General features: G+C 50.8%; 2 protein-coding genes across 2 annotated transcripts in view; both read left to right on the plus strand.

Annotated features, from left to right (window-relative positions):
* SOS2 (SOS Ras/Rho guanine nucleotide exchange factor 2) overlaps positions 1-9,206 on the plus strand; it is a 39,890-nt gene extending 30,684 nt beyond the window's left edge. The window contains exons 14-23 of the mRNA XM_050336107.1: positions 1,070-1,289; positions 1,932-2,051; positions 2,339-2,501; positions 2,972-3,089; positions 3,172-3,344; positions 3,612-3,728; positions 5,258-5,519; positions 5,792-5,833; positions 6,687-6,796; positions 7,412-9,206. Coding sequence (XP_050192064.1) covers positions 1,070-1,289; positions 1,932-2,051; positions 2,339-2,501; positions 2,972-3,089; positions 3,172-3,344; positions 3,612-3,728; positions 5,258-5,519; positions 5,792-5,833; positions 6,687-6,796; positions 7,412-7,921 — 1,835 coding nt within the window. The 3' untranslated portion in view covers positions 7,922-9,206. The remainder of the gene's footprint in view (positions 1-1,069; positions 1,290-1,931; positions 2,052-2,338; positions 2,502-2,971; positions 3,090-3,171; positions 3,345-3,611; positions 3,729-5,257; positions 5,520-5,791; positions 5,834-6,686; positions 6,797-7,411) is intronic.
* A 1,525-nt stretch (positions 9,207-10,731) lies between these two features.
* VCPKMT (valosin containing protein lysine methyltransferase) lies at positions 10,732-14,493 on the plus strand. Its single transcript, XM_050336160.1, has 6 exons — positions 10,732-10,966; positions 11,080-11,190; positions 11,669-11,741; positions 12,667-12,786; positions 13,760-13,864; positions 14,095-14,493. Exons 1-6 carry the CDS (start codon positions 10,755-10,757, stop codon positions 14,107-14,109), a joined length of 636 nt encoding a protein of 211 aa, XP_050192117.1. The 5' UTR covers positions 10,732-10,754; the 3' UTR covers positions 14,110-14,493.
* Positions 14,494-20,725: the final 6,232 nt, after the last annotated feature.

The following is a 20,725-nucleotide window of genomic DNA, read 5'->3' on the forward strand; positions in this document are numbered from 1 at the left end:
ACAGGAGCAGGGGGTCCTGTTCTCATTCCACATTTTGGGACAACCTGGCTGATCCTGACGGGTTTTGGGTTTTGGGCGTGAGAATGTCTTTACACACATGAGTAATTTTAATGCCTGTAATTGAGCTGTTTATGAGACTCTCCCTCACATGAGCAAGCTTTGGCCTGGAGCCTAAACAGCCACCAAAAATGACTTCAAGCATCAGGATAAATTATACTTTAAATATATTTACTTCTGGACAGTATGTTCATCTCTGCCTGACTGTGTAATTCAGGCTGTCACCTTCCCTTTCTCCATAAAGAATTCCTTCCCTTGTTGGTTGTTGAGATTAGATTTTCCACCTTGTTCTTGTCCCATTTATCTAAAGTTCCAGTGAAAATCATTATCCTTTCAGGAGAGGATACCTGACCCATTTCGTATCACTTCCTTCCAAACCAGATTTTTTTTTTTTTAATGTCAATTTTGAATCGTTTTCCTGACAATTCCAGATTTTCCTTTTCACCTTGCCAGGCCTTACACTGGGCAATGTAATTCTGAGAGAAACAGGTAAAAGACAGTGGATACAGGTCACTTCTTTACATGCCAGAACTGTCAGAGGATGGGGTTAAATACAGACATACTCACATGAGTCTGTTTGCCAGCTGAGAGAGGTGCAAGAACCCGTAAGAAGAAAACAGGGGACAACAAACCTAATTAATTTGCATGCAGAAACACAGAATTATGAGTGTAGATTCAAATTTTGGGGGGTTGGTTTCACTAAATACTCAAAAGTCATTTAAAACTGTAGAAGCCCAGAACGGTTTAGGTTGGAAGGGACTTTAAGGACCGTGTTCCTTAACCTCCCACAACCTTCCAGGTTGCTCCAGCCTGGCCTTGGACACTTCCAGGGATCCAGGGGCAGCCACAGCTTCTCTGCCCAACCTGTGCCAGGGCCTGCCCACCCTCCCAGCCAGGAATTCCTTCCCAATATCCCACCAAACCCTGCCTCTGGCATTTTAAAACTTACATGACAGTATTAAAAAAGTTGTGGGGTTTTTGATTTTTTTTTTTAATGGTTTCTGCTTTACAGGCAAATCCATGAAGAAGTGGGTGGAATCCATCGCTAAGATCATCAGGAGGAAGAAAGCCCAGGCCAACGGGATCAGCCACAACATCACCTTCGAGAGCCCTCCCCCCCCCATCGAGTGGCACCTGTGGCGCGTGGGGCACAGCGAGAGCCTGGACCTCATGACCCTGCACCCCATCGAGATCGCCCGGCAGCTCACCCTGCTCGAGTCCGACCTGTACAGGTGGGGCTGAGCACAAACACACCCTTTTTACACTCTTTTTTAGCTTATTATTGAGCAAGGAAGAGTTCATGGAATCAGTCAAAAACACGACAACCAGAGTTCCCGAGCAGTGGTTTCCTTGCCATCTGTTCAGTGTCAAAATATACAGGGGAATTAAAGAAAAAAAATGGGTTTTATTTCATATCAGGCAACATAAATAAGTACAAGGAGGACAATCCGTGGGTCTTAAAACTCCAAAGCGAAGCATCCCTTCCTGCTTCAGTGACAGTAGGTTTTCTGCTAAAACAAGCCCCTTTTCCAGCAGGTTGCTCCAAGTGCTTCAGCTGCCCGTTTTCGATCTGCAACTCTTCTTAAGTTGCTCTCCTGCCCTTTCAGAAAATTAAACTCGCTCCTCGGTGATTTTCTTACCTGAAAACGCTTATTCAAAACCCACCCGATTTCGATTAAGATAAAAAAGTGATTTCTGTTTGGACTCGAATACTCCTCAGAAAGTTGTTTCTGTTTCGCAGCAGATTGGACAGGATTGGATTTGGGAAATACCAGGTCGTGATTTAGGGAAGAAATAATCTTTCAATGCAAGCAGAGAAAATACAATTATGATTTGTCCTGAGCATCCTGTGTGTTGTGCTTTGTCGCTCCCAGGGCAGTGCAGCCTTCTGAGCTCGTTGGCAGCGTGTGGACTAAGGAGGACAAGGAAATCAACTCCCCAAATCTCTTGAAAATGATCCGTCACACCACCAATCTCACTCTTTGGTTTGAGAAGTAAGTACAGGGGCTGGCAGTGCAGTGGCATTGACCACTTTCACCCTGGGACTCGCTTGGGGTTCGCTGTTTCATTTTGCAGGCTCTGCCAAAACCCTCTCTCTGGGCTTTCCAAACTTGGAACGTACTTAAGATGTGATTACCTAAAATTTGCACTTGAGATTCTGGAAGGAGAGCCAAAATCTGCATGCTGGGTGGTTTTTCTCGGGAAAAAATTTGATTTAGCAGCTTGCAAAATGTCAGGTCTTTTATCTCCCAGTGTTTCTCACATTCCATCTTTTGATCAGGTGCATCGTGGAGACGGAGAACTTCGAGGAGAGGGTGGCTGTGCTGAGCAGGATCATAGAAATCCTGCAGGTTTTTCAGGACCTGAACAATTTCAACGGCGTTCTGGAGATTGTCAGTGCCATGAACTCGGTGTCGGTGTACAGGCTGGATCACACCTTTGAGGTAAGGTTTGGGCATGGAAAAGGAAGTTAAATCAGCATCCAGGCCTGCATCACACACAGTTCTGATTTGGTTTCATGGGAGAAAACAAGTGTGAAGTGTTGGCAGCAAAGCCTTCCCTGAGTAAAAGAGAAAAAGAAGAATATAAATAAAATCTTTTGAGTTATGTGTGTCTTTGAGAGGCAGCATTTTAAGTTAAAATCAAGTGTGTAATTTGTATTAAAAGACCAGGATTTTGCTTGTAAACTGATAGACAGAACAACCTTCTGTTTAGAGCAGTCTCAGGATTCACGTGACTGAACTGTTGGGCTGGGAGTGCCGCAATCCAGAGCAGATCTTTGCTACAAGAGGTGCTTTCAAATCTGAATTTCACCTCCCAACCTTTGCTCAGACAGCCAGGGAATTGCCTTGTGTTTGCTGCCCGTGGTAATGAGAAGATTTCCACCCCTGTTTTTTTTCCTTTGGCATCTTAGGCACTACAGGAAAGGAAAAAAAGAGTCTTGGATGAAGCAGTAGAATTAAGCCAAGATCATTTTAAGAAGTATTTAGCTAAGCTCAAGTCAATCAACCCACCCTGTGTGCCTTTCTTTGGTAAGTCAGTGTTTCGTGGTGTCAGCCCAAATTTGACTTTGCTGTGGGTGTGTGGTTAAAAACTCCCTCCTCTTTTTATCAGGAATATACCTGACAAATATCCTGAAGACAGAAGAAGGGAATCCTGACTTCCTTAAAAGACAAGGGAAAGAACTAATTAACTTCAGCAAGAGGAGAAAAGTGGCTGAAATTACAGGAGAAATTCAGCAGTACCAGAACCAGCCTTATTGTTTACGGATAGAGCCAGAAATTCGGGTAATCAACCATTAAATACCTGTTTGGGGATTGGAGAGGGGGGGAAAAGGTAAACCACCAAAAATGCCAAATAATCTCCTGGTACTGGACCTAATTTTGCATTAATTGTGACCATCAGAAGAGGGGGCTGGTGGGAAACAAAAGTACCCCCACTAAGAACTACCCAAAAGTGGTGAAAAAGTAAATTTTAGTGAATTACAAAATATTTAGTTAAAATTTTGTGTGTATCTTTCTTTTTTAAATCTTACTGGTGCTTGTTTCGTTTAGAAATTCTTTGAAAATCTCAATCCCATGGGGAAGATCCCAGAAAAAGAGTTTACAGATTACCTGTTCAACAAGTCCTTAGAGATTGAACCTCGGAACTGCAAGCAGCCACCTCGATTTGTAAGTGTTATCCCAAAAATTCATGGAATCGCAACACCCTGAGATGGAAGGGACCCACAAGGATCATCGAGTCCAACTCCTGGATTATATAATTAAAATTAAATAGCTGAAATCCACTGGTCACAATGCATGGTTAACTCAATAAGCCATAAGTATTTCCTTCAGAATTCCTTATCATGAGATGATTTTCCAGCTAAACTTGATTTACAAATACTTCTGTTTCTGGTGCTTGTCTCTGTTAAAACATACAACCTTTGGCTTATTTTAAAAATAGCATTTTTTCCCCCCAGAACCTGAAATATTGCTGTTATATTTGTGTGTCTCACCATAGAGTCTCATGATAAAATATGGAGCAACATTTCTCATTTCACAATATCAAGAAGCCTTATATTAATACTAATTGAAATACGACTTTTACACATAGTGTGTTCATTTTTCTTTAAATTGAAGGTCATTTCTGGTTTTCTTTTGTCTAAATATTTGGTGGTGGTGCAAAATTTGCACAGCTTGACCAGGTGCAACCTTCCTGCTGAAGAAAATACAGTTCAATTCAAAGGAGTAGCAATCTGGGCGGTTAAAAAAAAAAAAAACCAAAAAACAGCTGCTGGAGCCCAGGGTTCTTTTTGAAGCAGGCAGATCGTGGTCTAGAGCACTTGGTTTTTTATATGTTGTCATTGCCTGAGGAGCTGGAGACATCTCTGAATTTTGGGAGAGCTGTAAATCAGTTTTGAAATCCCTTGTTGGAGGAAGGAGTGAGACGATATTGCAGATGTGCCAAGGAGACGCCAGAAATTGCTGTTGCAAAAATGCTGTTCCAGTAATTTCTGCAAAAGATTTTCTAAAAATAGAGGAGTCCACCCTGACAGTCTGTCAGCTGGGCTGGAATTCTTTCACAGCTCAGGATTTCCAAAGAGGGAATTTTGTTGGAATTTCAGGACAGTCCAGTTCTGGGCGCTGTAATTTGGACACCACTGCAGGGTGGGAGCGTCATTCACCTTCCAGGGCTCAGCTTTGATCTGGGGCTGTTACACCCCAGCCTAACAAGGCTGGGTTTGTCCACCCAGTGACCTGGGTGTAGGAATTTTGTCCTGACTAACCCAGAGGATGTGGACAACGTGTGTCCAGGTGTGTCCTCGATCCTGGTGACGTGTGGGGAAGCTCAGAGTGTGTCTGTGCTGCTGCTCTGTGGCTTGGAGTAACTTTCTCTTTCCCAAGGTTGTGACTTGCTTTTATCCCTGTGTTTTGTCCTGCTTGGCATCAGGAACTGGACTCTTCAATCTTCACTTGTGGAAAAAAACCCTAAAAATTAAGCTGGGGGAACAAAGATTTATTAAGATTTATTAAGTTGCATCCGTAACATCCCAGTAAACTCCTGCTGTATAAACAGCACTGTACCTCCCAACAGCTGTCCCTGTCCTGCTCTTTAAGGTGTATTTGATAAATATTATTTAAAATAACCCCCAGAGGATTGGAAGTTTTGCTGTCTGGCACGTCAGCAGCACTAACTGTGACAGCATTTCTGTCTCCAGCCTAGGAAAACAACGTACCCCCTGAAATCCCCCGGGATAAGGCCCAACACGGGCAGACACGGCTCCACCTCTGGCACCCTGAGGAGTCATCCACTGCCACTGGAGAAGGAGCCCAGCAAGATCAGCTTCAGTAGGATCACCGAGGCAGAACATGAGGCCACAGTCTCGGCACCGACCTCTCCCAACACCCCGTCTACGCCACCGGTGTCGGCCACGTCGGAGTTCAGCGTGTTCTCAGACATCGATCTCAACAGTTCTTACGGTAAAACACCTTTTAGGAATCGTTGTCACCGTCCCTCAGGCTCCCCAGATTTATTCCTTTAAAACAAAAAGGTGCAAAATTTAGAGTAACGACGTCGATTCCCACCGTAACTTAAAATGGATAGTTGGGGAATGTTTTGACCGGGAAGTTTTAATCCACGTTGGCAGGAGGTAAACTTGGGAGATTTTTGTGATCTCTGAGGTCACTGAAGCATTTTGTTACGTGCAGATGTTCTGTCTGGGAAGTCTTCAGTCCTTTTTTTTCCCCCACAGGTAACAACAGCATCTTTGCTCCCGTGAGTTTGCCTCAGTCGAGTGAGTACTGGAACTGTGGGAAATATTTAACTCTGCCTCCCCTGGGTTCAGGAGAGCGGAATGGGAATGAAAATCTGAGATCTGCCATGAAAATGTGGGCTGCACTCAGTAGGGTTCTGTGTAGCTCAGAAGTCCAGTGAGGAGTGTAAAGTCTAGCAACGGCCTGCTTTGGTTTTGGTGGGGTTTAGGTGTTTTATCTCCAGGCTCTTGCATGATCTTGCTTCTATTTTGGATGTCCTTGATGATTGTTCTGTTTGACTAATGCTGCAAATGAAGTAACTTGATAATTTCCTAATTCCTGGGCAAGAAGAGGCTCTTGTTGTACCACACCTGTGAGGGATATCCTGCATTCACCTGTGTTTTCAGCTGCTCTTTTTGCTTATTCCACACATATTTTTTCATCATGTGATGAAAGTTTCCAGCTGGAGAGCACAGGTGCCTGATGGATTGGCACACAGCTCTGGGCACTTCTAAGAGAAATAACAAAAGTGTGGCAAAAGTCACCAGTACAAGCTGGGGAGTTGTGTTGTTTCTTAATCTGAGGGTATTTTTCCCCCTCTGTAAAAACTCACTTGGAGTTCACTTGATTTATTTTCCTGTCCTTCAGCATTGCCTGCTGATTGTTGATGCCTATCATCTTTCTTTGGTACTGGAAATGGGAGAACACTTTGTGAGACCTATATCTGATTAAAGCAGTGAATTAAAGAATTTCATGCTGCTGAAGTTACTGGTTCGTGTTGCTGTGGAGCACAAAGATCTGCTTGTCTGAGTTGCTTGGAGTTTGGCTTAATATTCCAGAATATGTTCCTCAGATATTGCACAAGCAGTAAAAGATCTGCTTTTCCCTCTCCAGAGACTTTCTTCAGCTCCTGGGGGAGCTTTTCCAAGCTGAGTGATGAGCCTCAGAACCCTCCTCCGCTTCCTCCACGAAAAAAGATGGATCAGGATGCTTCTAATGCTAAGGTATTTCTGTCCTAGGGTGAATAACTTGGCTGATAAATCAGGGATCATCCAGGAATGATTTAGGTTGGAAAAGACCTTGAAGATTCTTGAGTCCAGCCATCGAGCTGATGGGGTTCTGTCAATCTAAAAGACTTTGAGATGCAGAGCTCCAGTTGCCCTCTCCAAGTTTTATGTTCCCAGTGTCCAAACTCTGTCAGAATTTCAGGACAACACAGTGGTCCTGTTTGGATCAGTGGGCTGTCGTGTTTCTGACAGCACCAGTAGCAGAGATCAGAAGAGTTCTTCATCTGTCAGATTTGCTCTTTAAACACTTGGACGAGGAGGAATGGCCTTAAGCTGCCAGAGGACAGAGATAGGTGGGATATTGGGAAGGAATTGCTGGCTGGGAGGGTGGGCAGGCCCTGGCACAGGTTGGGCAGAGAAGCTGTGGCTGCCCCTGGATCCCTGGAAGTGTCCAAGGACACACTGGATGGTGCTGGAGGCAACCTGGTCTGATGGAAGGTGCCCCTGCCCATGGCAGGGGGGTGGAACTCGATGAGCTTTAAGATCCCTTCCAACCCAAACCATCCCATGGTTCCACGCTCTCCATTCCTCACAACGCCTTTTCCGCTGCAGGGAAATCTGAAGCCGGACGACGACCCTCCAGCCATCCCACCTCGGCAGCCGCCGCCTCCAAAGATCCAGCCTCGCGCCCCTGCCTACCCCAACCCCCTGGAGCAGCCTCTGCACAGCCCTCCCCCTCCACCCCCCCGGGACCCCGTGCCCGACACTCCCCCGCCGGTGCCGCTGCGGCCGCCCGAGCACTTCATCAACTGCCCGCTGAGCCTGCAGCCGCCGCCGCTGGGACGCTTCCACCGGGACCCCGAGTGGCTGCGGGAGGCGGGCACGGGCCCCAGCTCGCCGGGCACCCCCCCCAGCACCCCCTCCCCGCGGGTGCTGCGCCGCTGCTGCGTGACCAGCGCCGGTCACAACCACCTGGCGCAGCCGCCCGTGCCCCCCGTGCCGCCCCGGCACAACTCCAGCCCTCAGCTGCCAAAGCTGCCGCCAAAGACTTACAAAAGGGAGCTCTCCCACCCTCCTTTGCACAGACTGTCTTTGCTAGAAAATGCAGAAACTCCTCAATGACCTTTGCCGTAGTAGTCATTGACACTGGAATAGTATTTGTAAAGTTCCTCTTTATTTTCTTTTTTTTTTTTTTTTTTTTTTTTTTTTATTTATTCGAAAAGAAAAAAAAAGGCAGTGTATTTTAGTATTTTAGCAAATTATGCTCTTTCAAGTGCTGCTGATCAAAAAAAAAAAGGTTTAAATTGGAAAAATTCAGATTACACACTCACTCCAGCCCGTGTGGCTGGGCAGCGTTACCCTCAGGTGAGCAGCAGCATTGCCTTGGTTCACACCCTCAGTGCCGACAGTTCTGCCAGGACACAAAAATAGAGACCTTTTGCACTGTAAACTACACTAAATGATTTTTAAACTGACATCACTGAATTGCACTGAGCCAAAAAAAAAAAAAAAAGGTGCGTCTGTGGAATTTTTTTTTTCAAAAAAAAATTTGAGCACTAGTGGCCTTTTTTTTAATTAAAAAACCCAACGGTGGGATGCTCAACAACACGAGGTTATAAAAGTGTCACCGGTTTGAAACCTCTGGCTAAACCTGGAGGTTTCTGAGTGACAGCTCCTGTTCTGGGATATTTTCATGCCATGTCTTAATCGCCATTGAGTTGCTGCTGAAGATGAAAACTTGGGTTGAAATCTAAATACCAAAATATTCGGTTGGCCTTGGTTATTTGGAGGAAGGATGAACAAGGAGTACCCGCCTGGGATATCGGGAAGGATCCCGAGTACATCCTGTTCAGATGTGCCTTTTTGTTTTGGTAGGCGAAGGTGTCTTTAAGCTAAAGAGTTTTATCTACTGTTGTGGAGAACAAAGCTATGCCTGTGTCTGTACAATTGTTTATATTGTATATTTACATATATTCTAATCACCTGTATAAATCGAAGTTGACTTTGAGGCCTATAATGCAGTTGCTACTCCTGCGATCGTATCGGGTCAGAAGCGTTTCCTCTGGCTTAGGAACAGTCTTGCCTTCCAAACCTAACAACTTTTCTGTAGATCTACACTTAACTTAATCCTGAATCCGTTTTGGAAATTGGTAGCATTTAAACCAGCAAACACTTAAAAGCTTTATTAAACTTTTTGAACTGATAAGAGAATGGAACTTTTCTTTGCCAGTCGAACGCCGCGTTTGAACTGGTGTGAGAGTGAGTCTGTTTTCCTGGTAGTACTGTAGCAGCATTTATAAAGTGGCCTTCAGAAGCCACATTTTATTTACTGGTCTGTGGCCTTTTACTGTGCTTTGTATCAGAGTTCTTAACAAGATTAATAAATCACCCCAGTCTTAATTTTTAAGCGCTTGAGCGGTGCGTGTTCCTTGTAAGGACGAGGTTGGGAATTGCATTTTGGACAATATAAAACACCTCAGTTTTCCACACTGCTGGTCTCAGCTTTGGCTTTGCAGCTGGGCCCATCCCAGGCTTTCAAGTCACACTCCAGGTTCTCAGCATCCTGCCTATATCGCTCCCAATATAGGCTGTTCCCTCTGGAAAAGGAGACAAGATATGTCTGGGGAGGGATGTTAATTAGGAACAGCCTGAGTTAGAAGGGACCCACCAGGATCATCAAGTCCAAATCCTGGCCCTGCACAGGACCACCCCAGGAATCCCACTATTTTCTCCTGGGAAGATGCATTTTGCCATTTATCTCTTGGACAATTTTGTTCAATCCTCTTCACGTTCCTTTCCTGAGGAAGAAGAGAGGGCATCTATTCATGTAACTTTTATGGGAGAGCTGCTTCATTTTGAAAAAAAATAAGGTTCAAGAAGTCCCAAATTTGAGATGTGGGAGTAGGAGTGCAGGTAGGAAACAGATGATGCCTCAACCAAGTACAATTTGTTATCTAGTTCTCTGCATTAACTCCTTTGAATTCCTCATCAGCAACTCGTGCTAAAGAACGAGAGAAATATTTTTTTAAGACCTTTGGGTGTTGTGGAAGAGGAAAAAATTCTCCCCCCAAATTTTAGAATACGGAAGTGTCAGCTTTATGCCTTCCTGTAAAAGTGCTTATGCCAGAACCATTTTCAGTATCCCATAGGAAAATATAACATAGCATGGCCATGGAAGTGGTAACATGGTCAGATTCCCACCAGCGCGGTTCAAGGAATGCCAAGAGAGTGATAAATTAACATTTCAGTTGCCTCATAATTAGAGGGATAGGTAAAAAGAGCAACAACAAAAAAATGCTGGAGGGGAAAAATGTGAAGTTTGGGTTTGAAGTTGGTTTGTGTGGGGAAAGGCAGTTCCTTCAGAAAAGCACAGATGAACAGATGGAATGCGAAGGCATATAATACCAAAAGAAACATCTTTGTAGTTGTTTTTCAGTGATCCTATTTTGAGTTCCAGAATTTCAGCACTTTTGTCTGCTCTCTGGAGCGGGGAATAATTTGGATGCTGAGGCACCGCTAAGCAGATGAAAAATCCGGAAGGACAAAAACCCACATTTTTTTATTATGTTTTTTTTTTTTTCCCAGATTTACAATTTCCCACCGCAAGTCCGAATACACCATTCGGAATCTCTTGGAAATGCAGTAACTCCGCCCTGCCGAAGCCTGTCAGGCCCCTAAACTTTATAATTCGCTTTTCTAACACACGGACCTCCCACTCCAGGAGCTGCCCGTCATCCATTTTTTTTCACGGGTTTAAATCCCCTCTCTCGACAACTCCCCGCCGCCGCTGCATAAGCTGATACAGAGAAGTATAAAGCGCTATAAAGAGAGATCCCTTGTTGTGTGGCGGGCGCGCTGAGGGGCGGGCGCGGTGCTCGCCCGCCATTTCCTCCCTCAGGCGGAGCAGGAGGAGGAGGAGGATGAGGAGGGGCCGCGCCGCCTCAGAGCCGCCGCCATGGCGGGCTTCGTGCGGGAGCTGGAGCGGCGGGCCGGGCCGGCGCTGCGGCTGGAGCAGCGGGCGGCCGGAGGGGTGGGCTCCGTGGTGTGGGACGCCGCGCTGGTCCTCGCCAAGTTCCTGGAGACCGGCGCTTGTCCCCTGGCCCGCCGCCACGTCCTGGAGCTGGGCGCGGGCACCGGCGCTGTCGGCATCATGGCAGCCACGCTGGGGTGAGGGGGAGCCGCGCCGACACCTCCCTCGGGGCCTTTAAACGCCTCTTTTAAACGCTGTTGGCGGCCCGGTGCCCTTGTGCTGCTCCCTAACCCTTGTGCCTGTGTTACAGGGCGAACGTGACCGTCACAGACCTGGAGGAGCTGCAGGAGCTGTTGATGGTGAATATAGAGAACAACAAGCACCTGGTCACAGGGTCAGTCCGAGCCAAGGTACTGAAATGGTTTGTATGAGCCTTTAATGTCTCTGTTTGGCTTTAACGGGGCTAGAATTGAAAGGGAGTTGATTTAGATTAGATACTGGGGGCAAATTCTTCCCTGGGAGGGTGGGCAGGCCCTGGCACAGGTTGCCCAGGGAAGCTGTGGCTGCCCCTGGATCCCTGGAAGTGTCCAAGGCCAGGCTGGATGGGGCTGGAGCAGCCTGGGCTGGTGGAAGGTGTCCCTGCCCATGGCAGGGAGTTAGAACTGGATGGGCTTTGAGGTCCCTCCCAACCCAAAGCATGTTTCTATTTGTTCTGTATTCTGTGTTTCTGGAATTCTGCACTGGCTTTGTTAAATTGCTAAGTATACTTCAGAACATTTAAGGGATGCTTAATATGAAAACACAGTTAATTTTATGCCCAGTCCTTCAGTTGTATGTGTTGTTGCTGAAGCTTGTTTTCACTTTTTGTTGGGTTTTTTTTTCTTGTTTGTTCTTTTCAGGGGAGAAGATGTAACAGAATTTCAGCCTCCCCCCGATTACATACTCATGGCTGATTGCATTTACTATGAGGAGGTAAAGAGGACTTTGCAAAACCCCTAAGGAAAGGTTCCTTGGGAAAGGGGGGTGGATTCAGTGTGTTTAGTATAAGAAGAGTTCAAATAAACAATGTATATCTTTGTCCTTGTGATTTAGAGGAATACATAGCACAAGAGTGGAAAAGGCATTTTTAATAGATTCAGGGCCATTTGAGTTTCAACCAGGGACTTTATGTTAAAAAAAACACCCACATTTAATGTTTATTCCTCCCCCTTTTTTTTTTTATATTTGGAATGAAGTATGAAGCAAAAACATTGTGAACTGCTGAAATCATTGGTAAATGAAATGTAAAAGCACCACATCTGCTCGGTTTGGGTTCTCCTCATGCTTCCCTTGGGAAGGCAAGAGTAGAAATCATGCTCCAGCTTCGTGGTGGTTGTGGTCTGACCCGTGTCCTCAGCTGGAGTTCTGTAGGATGTACATGGAGAGCTAAGAGAAGCTGCAGGAAAAGGGAAATGACCTGAAGAACCCCATGTCCCAGTGCCCTTCCAGTGTTTTTCCCAGCCCTTGGCATGTTGGTCCCGTTTCCATATGTGGTGATCTGGATCTGAGCCGTATCCCAAGAATAACTGAGAAAACTCTCACTTTTGAAACGCATCAGGAAATGCTTCTGTGCCTCAAGGAAGTGCCTGCTCAGCAGTGTGGGGTGGCCTTGGCTTTGGGTCTGGTTGGGTTTCCTTGGTCAGTCTGTGAAACTCTTCCCCTGTGCAGTCTCCCTTTCTTCCTCTGCTTCCCAGCTTTGCCCCCCATGTTCTTCTCGTCCCAGTTAAAGGACTAAAAATAACTCCCTGCCAAGCAGAACTGGGAATTTCTCCCTTGGGTGAAGGCTTTAGCCAGGGGTGTCATACCAGGCAAATGAACTTGCAGTCCGAGTGGGAAACGTTTAACCTCTTTTGGGCAGTCGTTGGAGCCGTTGCTGAAGACGCTGAAGGACCTCACTGGCCCTGACACGTGTGTCCTGTGCTGCTACGAGCAAAGAACCGTGGGGAAGAACCCTGAAATCGAGAGAAAATACTTTGAAGTAAGTGGGTTTTTAGCACATTTTCTTTTAGGCCTTTTCATTGAGAGCAGGGGGGGAAAACACAAAGTTTCACTCGGGAACTCAGCGCTCTCTTCTGAGCGATGGAGAAATTGTTGTGCTGTGCTGGGGTGATTTAATTAAATGGTGCAACCGTGCTGTGTGTGCAGCCAAAGAAACACGGGGAACACCCGGATCCCTCGCAGGTGTGGGAAGATGGTCGGTGCAGATTTAACTCTGCACCTGTGATGGCTGTTGACAAGCATTATGTGCAGTAGTAGCAGTAATAATAATAATGATACAATAAAAGGGGAAAGGTGAGAATTCCGGGGTGATTTGTGTGTGTTACTAAAAGCACCTGTTCCATAATTAGCTGTGCCTCTCACTCCTGTGGGGCCCTGGCTGTGAGGAGGGCTGGGCTCAGCTCTGCTGAGGTGCCACTCCCACAACAAACACAGCAGGTGTGGGTGTTTCTGGCTGGTTTCTGCTTTTTTTTGTGTGATTTATTTCCTTCCTTGGCTTGCCAGGTGCAGCCCAGTCAATCTGAGCGTGTCCCAGAGCCGATGGTGGGGTGGTTTAGCCTGTTTTTTCCCCTCTCTTCCACCTGAGAGGGTTGGCAGCCAGAGGCAGGTGCTGTGGTTTGGCTGAGCCCTTCAGAGGTTGGGGGAAGCAAAATCTTGGAATCACGGAATTCTTAAGGTTGGAAAAGCCCTCTGAGATCATCAAGTCCAGTCGTTCCCCCAGCACTGCCAAGGCCACCACTAACCCATGTCCCCAAGTGCCACATCCACACATTTTATAAATCCCCCTGGAATGTTTTATCACAAGCTTACGTAGGTTTTTCTGGAGTGTTACAAGGTGTCATAGCTCTGAATCGGTGCTGGAGCGGTTAAACCAAGGGTGAATGTGCTGCACTGGGTGGGAAAAATGGCTTGGATGGTTGTAGGGATCATTCTGTGTCTTCTTGGATAACCAGCTGCTTCAGGTGGACTTCGAGCTGGAAAAAATTCCCCTGGATAAGCACGACGAGGAGTATCGCAGCGAAGACATCCACATCGTGAACATCCACAGGAAGCAAACGGTGGGTCCGGAGAATCCCAGAATCCCAGGATGGTTTGGGTTGGAAGGGACCTTAAAGACCATCTTGTCCCATGTTTTTGGCACTGTGGCGCTCAGCACCTGCCGGGGCTGGTTTGATCGTTTGGGGGTTAATTAACGAAGCACAGAGAAGATACTTTGCGTATTGTGCTGACACAACACGTGGGCTCAGCGCTTGTAAATCCAACACTTCTGTAAAAAATCTCTTCACAGAATTTTCCATCGTGAGGCCTTTGACGGCAGGACGTGTCCTCTGGCCAGAGCTCTGGAGAAGAGGGAGAAGGGGGTGGGATAACACCACAGAGGGACTGTCTCCCGTGCGGTCGGTGACTCATCCACACCAAACGGCTTCTCCCTGGTGGACTCGGCACGAGGCTCCGGGGCTGGGCTCAGCAGCTGAGACCTCCGGCGGGACAGATGTGGGCTGGCCGTGCCTGCGGGCCCAGGGAGGCAGGAAATGGGGCTGGAGCTTCACCTGGAGCAGCCCAGGATGTGTGATCCAGTACCTCTGCTGGGCACTGCTTGTTGGGGCAGCGCTGCCGAGTGCTGGCCGAGCAGATCCGAGGGCACCGCGCCCAGCGCTGGGCCAGGCAATAAAGCTTTTGCACCCGGGATGGCTCTCGGACGGTGGGTTGTTCCTTCGTCCCATGTCGTTCCTGCAGAGCTCCTGGGGGTCTCATCCCGTGATCCGGGGCTGCCGTGGTGGTGATTCTGCAGTGGAAAGATCTGCAGCGTTCAGCTTTGACACCTTGCTCTCACTGTTCTCACCACGCCGCCTCTCGCAGCACAGTGGTGGCTTTGAGGTGTCATTTCAGAGGAATTCTCGCTTCTCAGTGGTGTGGGAGCAGCTGGGGCTGTGACAGAGGTGCTGCCCGGTGCAGTTACGGGGTTTTCTCCAAAAACTTGGTGGGTTGGGAGGAGCTTTGCAGGTCCCCAGGTGTTTTGTGCACCTGCCTGGAGCTCGGGCTCCCTTCCTCTCCAGTAGGAGCGTTCCTTGCAGACTCCACACATCCTGAGACACTGTCCTGGCTTGTCAGCGACGATTAGCGCGGGTGAGAACGTAATTTGTCAAACCACTCGTGTTATTTGTTACCTTGTTGTGAGAGGAGCTCCTTAATTACCCAGTGGCCTGCAGGAAGGGATTTATCAGTGTGTTCACACCAACGTGGCTTCCCGGCTGGAAGCTCTTGTTCCAAAAGCATTGTCCAGTGTGTCCCAAATCCTGGTGGTGGGGGGGGATGGTTTCCTGCTGGGCCAGGTGCTGAGGGTGATGGAGGAGGGGGAGCAGCCTTTCCCAAGGGTTTGGAGCTGATGGAATATCTGTGTTTTACCTGCAGGACATGCAGTTTCTGCACTTCCTTTTTGCACAGGGCTCGGATCTCTTGCTCAGAAGAAGGGAGGAAGTTGTGCTTTCTCTTCCCTGCTGCTCTGCGCCCTCAGCGCTCAGGTTGTGACCGTCCCTGGTGACAGGGACCTCGTGGGAGGGGGGCTGGGCCCCGTCACCCCCCACGTCACCTCCCGTCACCCAGCAGGGGGATGTGCAACCCAACCACTTCTGCTGCTCCGTGGGGAGGAAACTGCCACTAACCCGGGCGGCAGGGAGGGGCCACCGCGTGAAACGGCTGCTCTTTGGGGGAGAAAAAAGGGCTTTTGGAAAGGGGGATGGGATCCTGCTGGGGCTCAGCTGCACCTGCACCAGGCAGGCTGGAGGTGCCTGCTCTGAACTAGGAGAGGGTGAGGGGGTTCTCATGGAAAACGGGATGTCAGGGAAGTGCTGGTCCTGCTTCTTGCTGACCTCTCTGCTCCCTCACCTGTCTGGTTTGTCCCTGTTGGCTTTCTGTCCCATTTCCTTGGAGAGACAGGGTGTTTTGGTGCCACTTCCATTGGACACAGGGGCTCTTTGGCAAGGTCTGGCTTTGCCAGAATCGGGCTCTGTTCAGCTCCTTCTGCCAGCCTAACTCTGTCCCAGCTCTCTCCGCACAGGAGAGTGTATCCCGGGGTGTGCAGCTGCTTCCAGGCTGGCTGTGGTGGGAACTGGCAGCACCAAAGCCACCACATCCAAACTGGATGCCCATCCTGTGCTTCATCTTGCCAAAATTTGGTTACACCCTCCCCAGGGAGAGCAGGAAACCTCCCGGCGCCGCTGCCGTGAGAGCCGATTTGGTGCCACAGGCAGAGACGTTTGGGACACCGGGGAGTTTGCCTGGAGCCATTCTTAAATCAGGGATGATTTTCTGGAATGGTTTCGACACCGGCTCGACTCGAGTGATGGGAAAGTGTGTGGGATGTGGGTGTGGAGGTGATTTTCCCGGGAGAGCCGTGGCGCTCCTGGGGCGGCATCGCCTCGCACAGCCTTGGCGGGTGGCTTGGCTTGGTCTCTCTGGTGTCACCCCCGTCTCAGCGACAGCAGTGGCAGTGCCACCCTGCCGTGGCCCCGCTGGGGCTTTCCTGGGCTGCTCACCCTCTGCTGTGACAGCCAGCATGGCTTTTCCGCTTCCCGTGGGACCCACGGCGCGTGCGCGCCCCAGGAGGGAGCTCGGTGTGCAGTGGCAGCTGCACAAACCACTGGTGGGCTCTTGTCGCGATGTCAGTCACGACACAGCTCAGACAGCGCAGGGCCTGCCGTGCTCCCTCATTATTTTCTTCCCTTTCCTAGGAAAAGGATGGAATGCTGTGCAGCTGGCCCAGAGAGTGCCGGTGTCCCAGTGCAACCATCCGTGAGCAATTCCCGGTGCTGCTGCCGAGCCCCCTGGGACTCTGTGGGAGCAGGACCTGTGCCCACACATCCCACAGGACTGGTGGCTCCACTCCCCAAAGTCTGTCCTCTGCAGCTCTGTGATCGTTCTCAGTGGCATGTGATCCTGGACAAATGGGTTTTCCTCTTAGAAAATGATGCTTCTTGCCTGGGGTGTTAAGAGAGAGTGTTGGAAAATGGCTTTTATTCCAGAGGATTTGCTCCCTCCCGCTGGGCTGCGGTGGGTTCCCGGTATGTGGCACACGGCTCCGTTAAACGGAGTCTCGGGTTGATTTTGTGGGAGCAGCCGCTCCCAGCCTGTGGCTGCCACCGTTGTGCCACTTCCTGAGCCTCAGCCGGGGAGCAAACAGCTCAGTGGCATCGTCACACCCCCGCTTGGTGATGGGAAAACACATCCAGGGGCTCCCATCCCACTGCTCCTGCCTCCCACCTCCTAAGGGCCCTGGGAGGTGGGCAGTGCGTGGTGTGCCAGGACGAGGGAATGGCTTCCCACTGCCAGAGGGCAGGGAGAGGTGGGATATTGGCAAGAAATTCCTGGCTGGGAGAGTGGGGAGGCCCTGGCACAGGTTGCCCAGAGAAGCTGTGGCTGCCTCTGGATGCCTGGAAGTGTCCAAGGCCAGGCTGGACAGGGCTTGGAGCAGCCTGGGCTGGTGGAAGGTGATGGAATGAGATGGGCTTCGAGAATCTTGTCCAACCCAAACCATTCTGGGATTCTGTGATTTCAAACTGCAGGCATTTGGGCAGCCTGAGCTGGGGGATGGGGACACTCCTCCATGGCATTGTCCCGTGAGGCGTGTGGGATGCAGGAAAAGGGATCCCAGCCTTCACCTCCCTCTGCCTCCCCAGGCAGTGTCAGTTTGATGTGCTTGCTGCCAGCACACTGTCCTGTCATCCCAGGGTGGGGAAGCTATGGGACCTCAGTCTTGTGGTCTCCTTTCACATCCTGAAAGGGAAACAGAAAGTGAATTTTCTGGGGCCGTGCAAAGCGTGGGGTTTGTGCAGCACCGAGCCCAGCGAGTGCCTGTTCCTGCTCTGCTGGGCAACCACAGCTCTGAGCCCGAGGGTTTGGGTGCTCCCACCCCCAGGGGGGACCTGGGACCTCCAGGGTGATGGTGTTCCAGCCTCGTGTCCAACCTCAGTGGCCTCTTGATCCTCAAGTTCTCCCAGCCACCATCCTGTGGGAAGGGGAAGGAAAGAAGGGTGGCTGAAACTCTGGCATTGGCCTTTGGAACATTTTTGGAGGATGTTTCCCTCTGGACATCTGAGTCCACCCCAGGTTTGCCACGGGAGGTTTCTCCCATCCCTGTGAGCTGTGGGAATGCATGGCCCACTGGGAGCACCCCCACCTTCAGGGCTGTAATTACCTGTGCCAATTATTTCTGCCCTCCTGAGCTCCCGGGTGGAACGTGGGGGCAGCCGTGGCCTCGTCGGGGTGACTCGGATCAGGTGGCGAAACAGAGCTCCTGCTTCGCCCTGGGTGTTTCCTTATTCCCCTTGCACTTCTGGGTTTGCTCTTGGAGCTCAGTTGTAGAAAGGGAAAGGCTGGGGAAGTGAGGAGGCAGCAGTGGGCGGGAGGGAAGTGGCCCTGGGGAAGCAGCTGGGCCGGAGCTGGCTGTGGCTGAGCTGGGATGTGGCTCCTGGTCCTCTGCCAGCGCCTGCTGAGGAGTGCAGGACACCCCCCTGCCCGGCCGCCGGCAGGACACGTGGCAGGGCCCTCTCCCTGCGCTGCCAGGAGTTCACCCTTTTCCTTCCTCTCCCTGCGACCGGGAGGAAAAAAAGCCACGTTTCTTCCCCTCTGTTCCTCGCCCTGCCCTGGAGGAGGGTTCGCTCAGGGCAGTCCTGAGGCCCCATCCCGGCACGTCCCCGTCCTGGCGTGTCCCTGTCCCTGCATGTCCCCGTCCCTGCTGAGCCCGCGCTTCCCATTGTGCCCGAAACCTCTGACTCATCCGTGTCTGCTCCGCTCCGGAGCAGTCCCGGCCGCGTGGCAGCCACCGGCTCACCGGCATTTCTGTTCCCCTCTGCGGGCCAGGAACCAGCTGCTTCTCTTCCCAGCTGCTTCTCTTCCCGCTCCGCTCGGGCCTCCGGAGCCCAGCCCGCCTCCAGCTCCGCGGCAGCAGAATCCTGGCCCGAGGGCCTTGGAGCAGGGCATTGATTCCCCCCTGGATAGGAGCTGGGTGTCCCAAGAGGAAAACAGTTGTGTCCCTGATGGGGATGGCTGTGTCCCTGGCTGCTCCCTGCCACCCCCCTGTGCATCCATGCCTGTTATGCCAGCACCTATTTCTGTGTCCAGGATGATGCACAGACCCATTCCCAGTGCAGGCTCTTGGAATCCGGTCCAAAGCCACGGATAAAGTTGTTGGTGGCAGCAGTTTTGCTCCTCCTGCCCGGCCTGGCAGTGTAGGTGCTAAATCCAGCATGCCTGGTTTGAGGGTAGGGCATCACTTTTTTTTTGGACAGGACCTCATTTCTGGGCAGAGGATACATCACTTTTTTGGGATGTGCATTTTTGGGAAAGCAGCATGGATTGAGGGGTTGCTTCCCACAGTGTCTCCCAGCGTGTGCAGCACCCTGAGACCTCCCAGAGCCCTGGCAGGACAGCAAGCTGAGTGGGACGGTGCAGGTGGGTGCTGTGAATCCCACAGGAGCTGGGAGGTTTCCACAGGAGCCAGGAGGTCCCCAGGGAAGCCAGGCGAGCCCGGCCACCCCATCCCCACCACCCACCCCGTGGCTGAGTCACTCCTGCAGGCTCGGTGCTTCCTGCAGCGTTCCCTCCAAACCCTTTTGGGTGCCCGGTTTCCTTTGGGTTGGAGTGCGAGGAAGGAGTTAAGCGACTCCAGGCTCGTGTGGATTTGGGCCAGATATTTAAAGATCCAGGGCTGGGAAGGGAAAAGGGAGGTGTGATCCTCTCCAAACGCTCCCTGCAAACACCTCGGAGGCTCCTGCTGCCGGTGCTGTCCCCGCGCTCCCGGCAGCGGCGGGGGGGGGTGGGTAGGAGAGGCAGAAAATGCCTTACTCCTATTTTTAGCTCTTCCACGGTGTCATTAGAATAATCTGGGATTGGAGAATGTTGCCGTGCAAAATTGCCTGGGAAGGTAGAGCTCAGAATGGGAAGGGGCTGGGGATGGAGAGGGAACACGTGGCCGTGGTCCAAGGGGAGCTGCCCGGGCAGCGCCGGTGGTGACAGGGACGAGCTGATGTGACACAGCAATTAATAGGCACGTCCTTAATTACATCCCGGGAGAGGGGGGGTTTAAATAGAGACGAGGCACCTCCCAAGGTGGGTTATCCAGGCCAGAGGGAAGCGCTCAGCCCTGTGCCAGCGCTGGGGACACGTTTGCAGCCTGGTCAGTGGTGCCACCGGGCTCCTCGCCCTGCCCATGACGGTGTTCCCGTGACAGCGTTCCTTCAGTGCAGCCCTTGCAAACCCCCCTCTGGAGCCCGGTGTGCCGGGAACAAAATCCATCAGGAAGAGCTGAGCTAAAGGGAGGAGCTCAGCAAGGCCTGGGCAGGGGATGTCCTGCTGAACTGGTAGGAATTACACCCGGAGTCACCCCGCTCGTGCAGGAGTCACAGCCCCGGCCACGCTCCACCCCTCCCGGGTCTCCTGCCCTCCTCCTCCTCCTTTGCCCCTTGGACAACTGGGCAAAGTCCAAAGCTAAACATTAGCTCAGGTCTTGGAGCAGCTGCCGAAAGTGCCGCCCTCAGCCGCCCCCTGGCTGGTTGGACCTCGTCCCCTTGGACTCAGCCTCCACCTCCACGTGTTTCTCCACCTGATTTAAGGTGCTTCCTGATCCTTCTGTGACCTCCTGGGGTCAACCGTCATTTATTCACCTCTTCCCCCGGTCTGTGCCCTGAAAAGCAGCATCTCCCTGGTGGCACATCCCTGTTGGTCCCCACAAACCTCCCTTCCCAGCACCTGTGCACCCTCCAGTTCCTCCTGGCCCCTCTCCTTTCCGTCCCGTGAGCTTCACCATCCCAAAAATACCCAATTTCACATCCTGGTCTTGCAGCTCAAGTTCATCCTGGCAAAGGCTGCAAATGCAAACAGTTGGGTGTTTATTTGGCTGCACCCTGGTCCTGGTGGGGGTT

This window comes from Myiozetetes cayanensis, unplaced genomic scaffold (genome assembly GCF_022539395.1).
Source record: "Myiozetetes cayanensis isolate MyiCay16 unplaced genomic scaffold, myiCay2020 scf6-25, whole genome shotgun sequence".
NCBI lineage: Eukaryota > Metazoa > Chordata > Aves > Passeriformes > Tyrannidae > Myiozetetes > Myiozetetes cayanensis.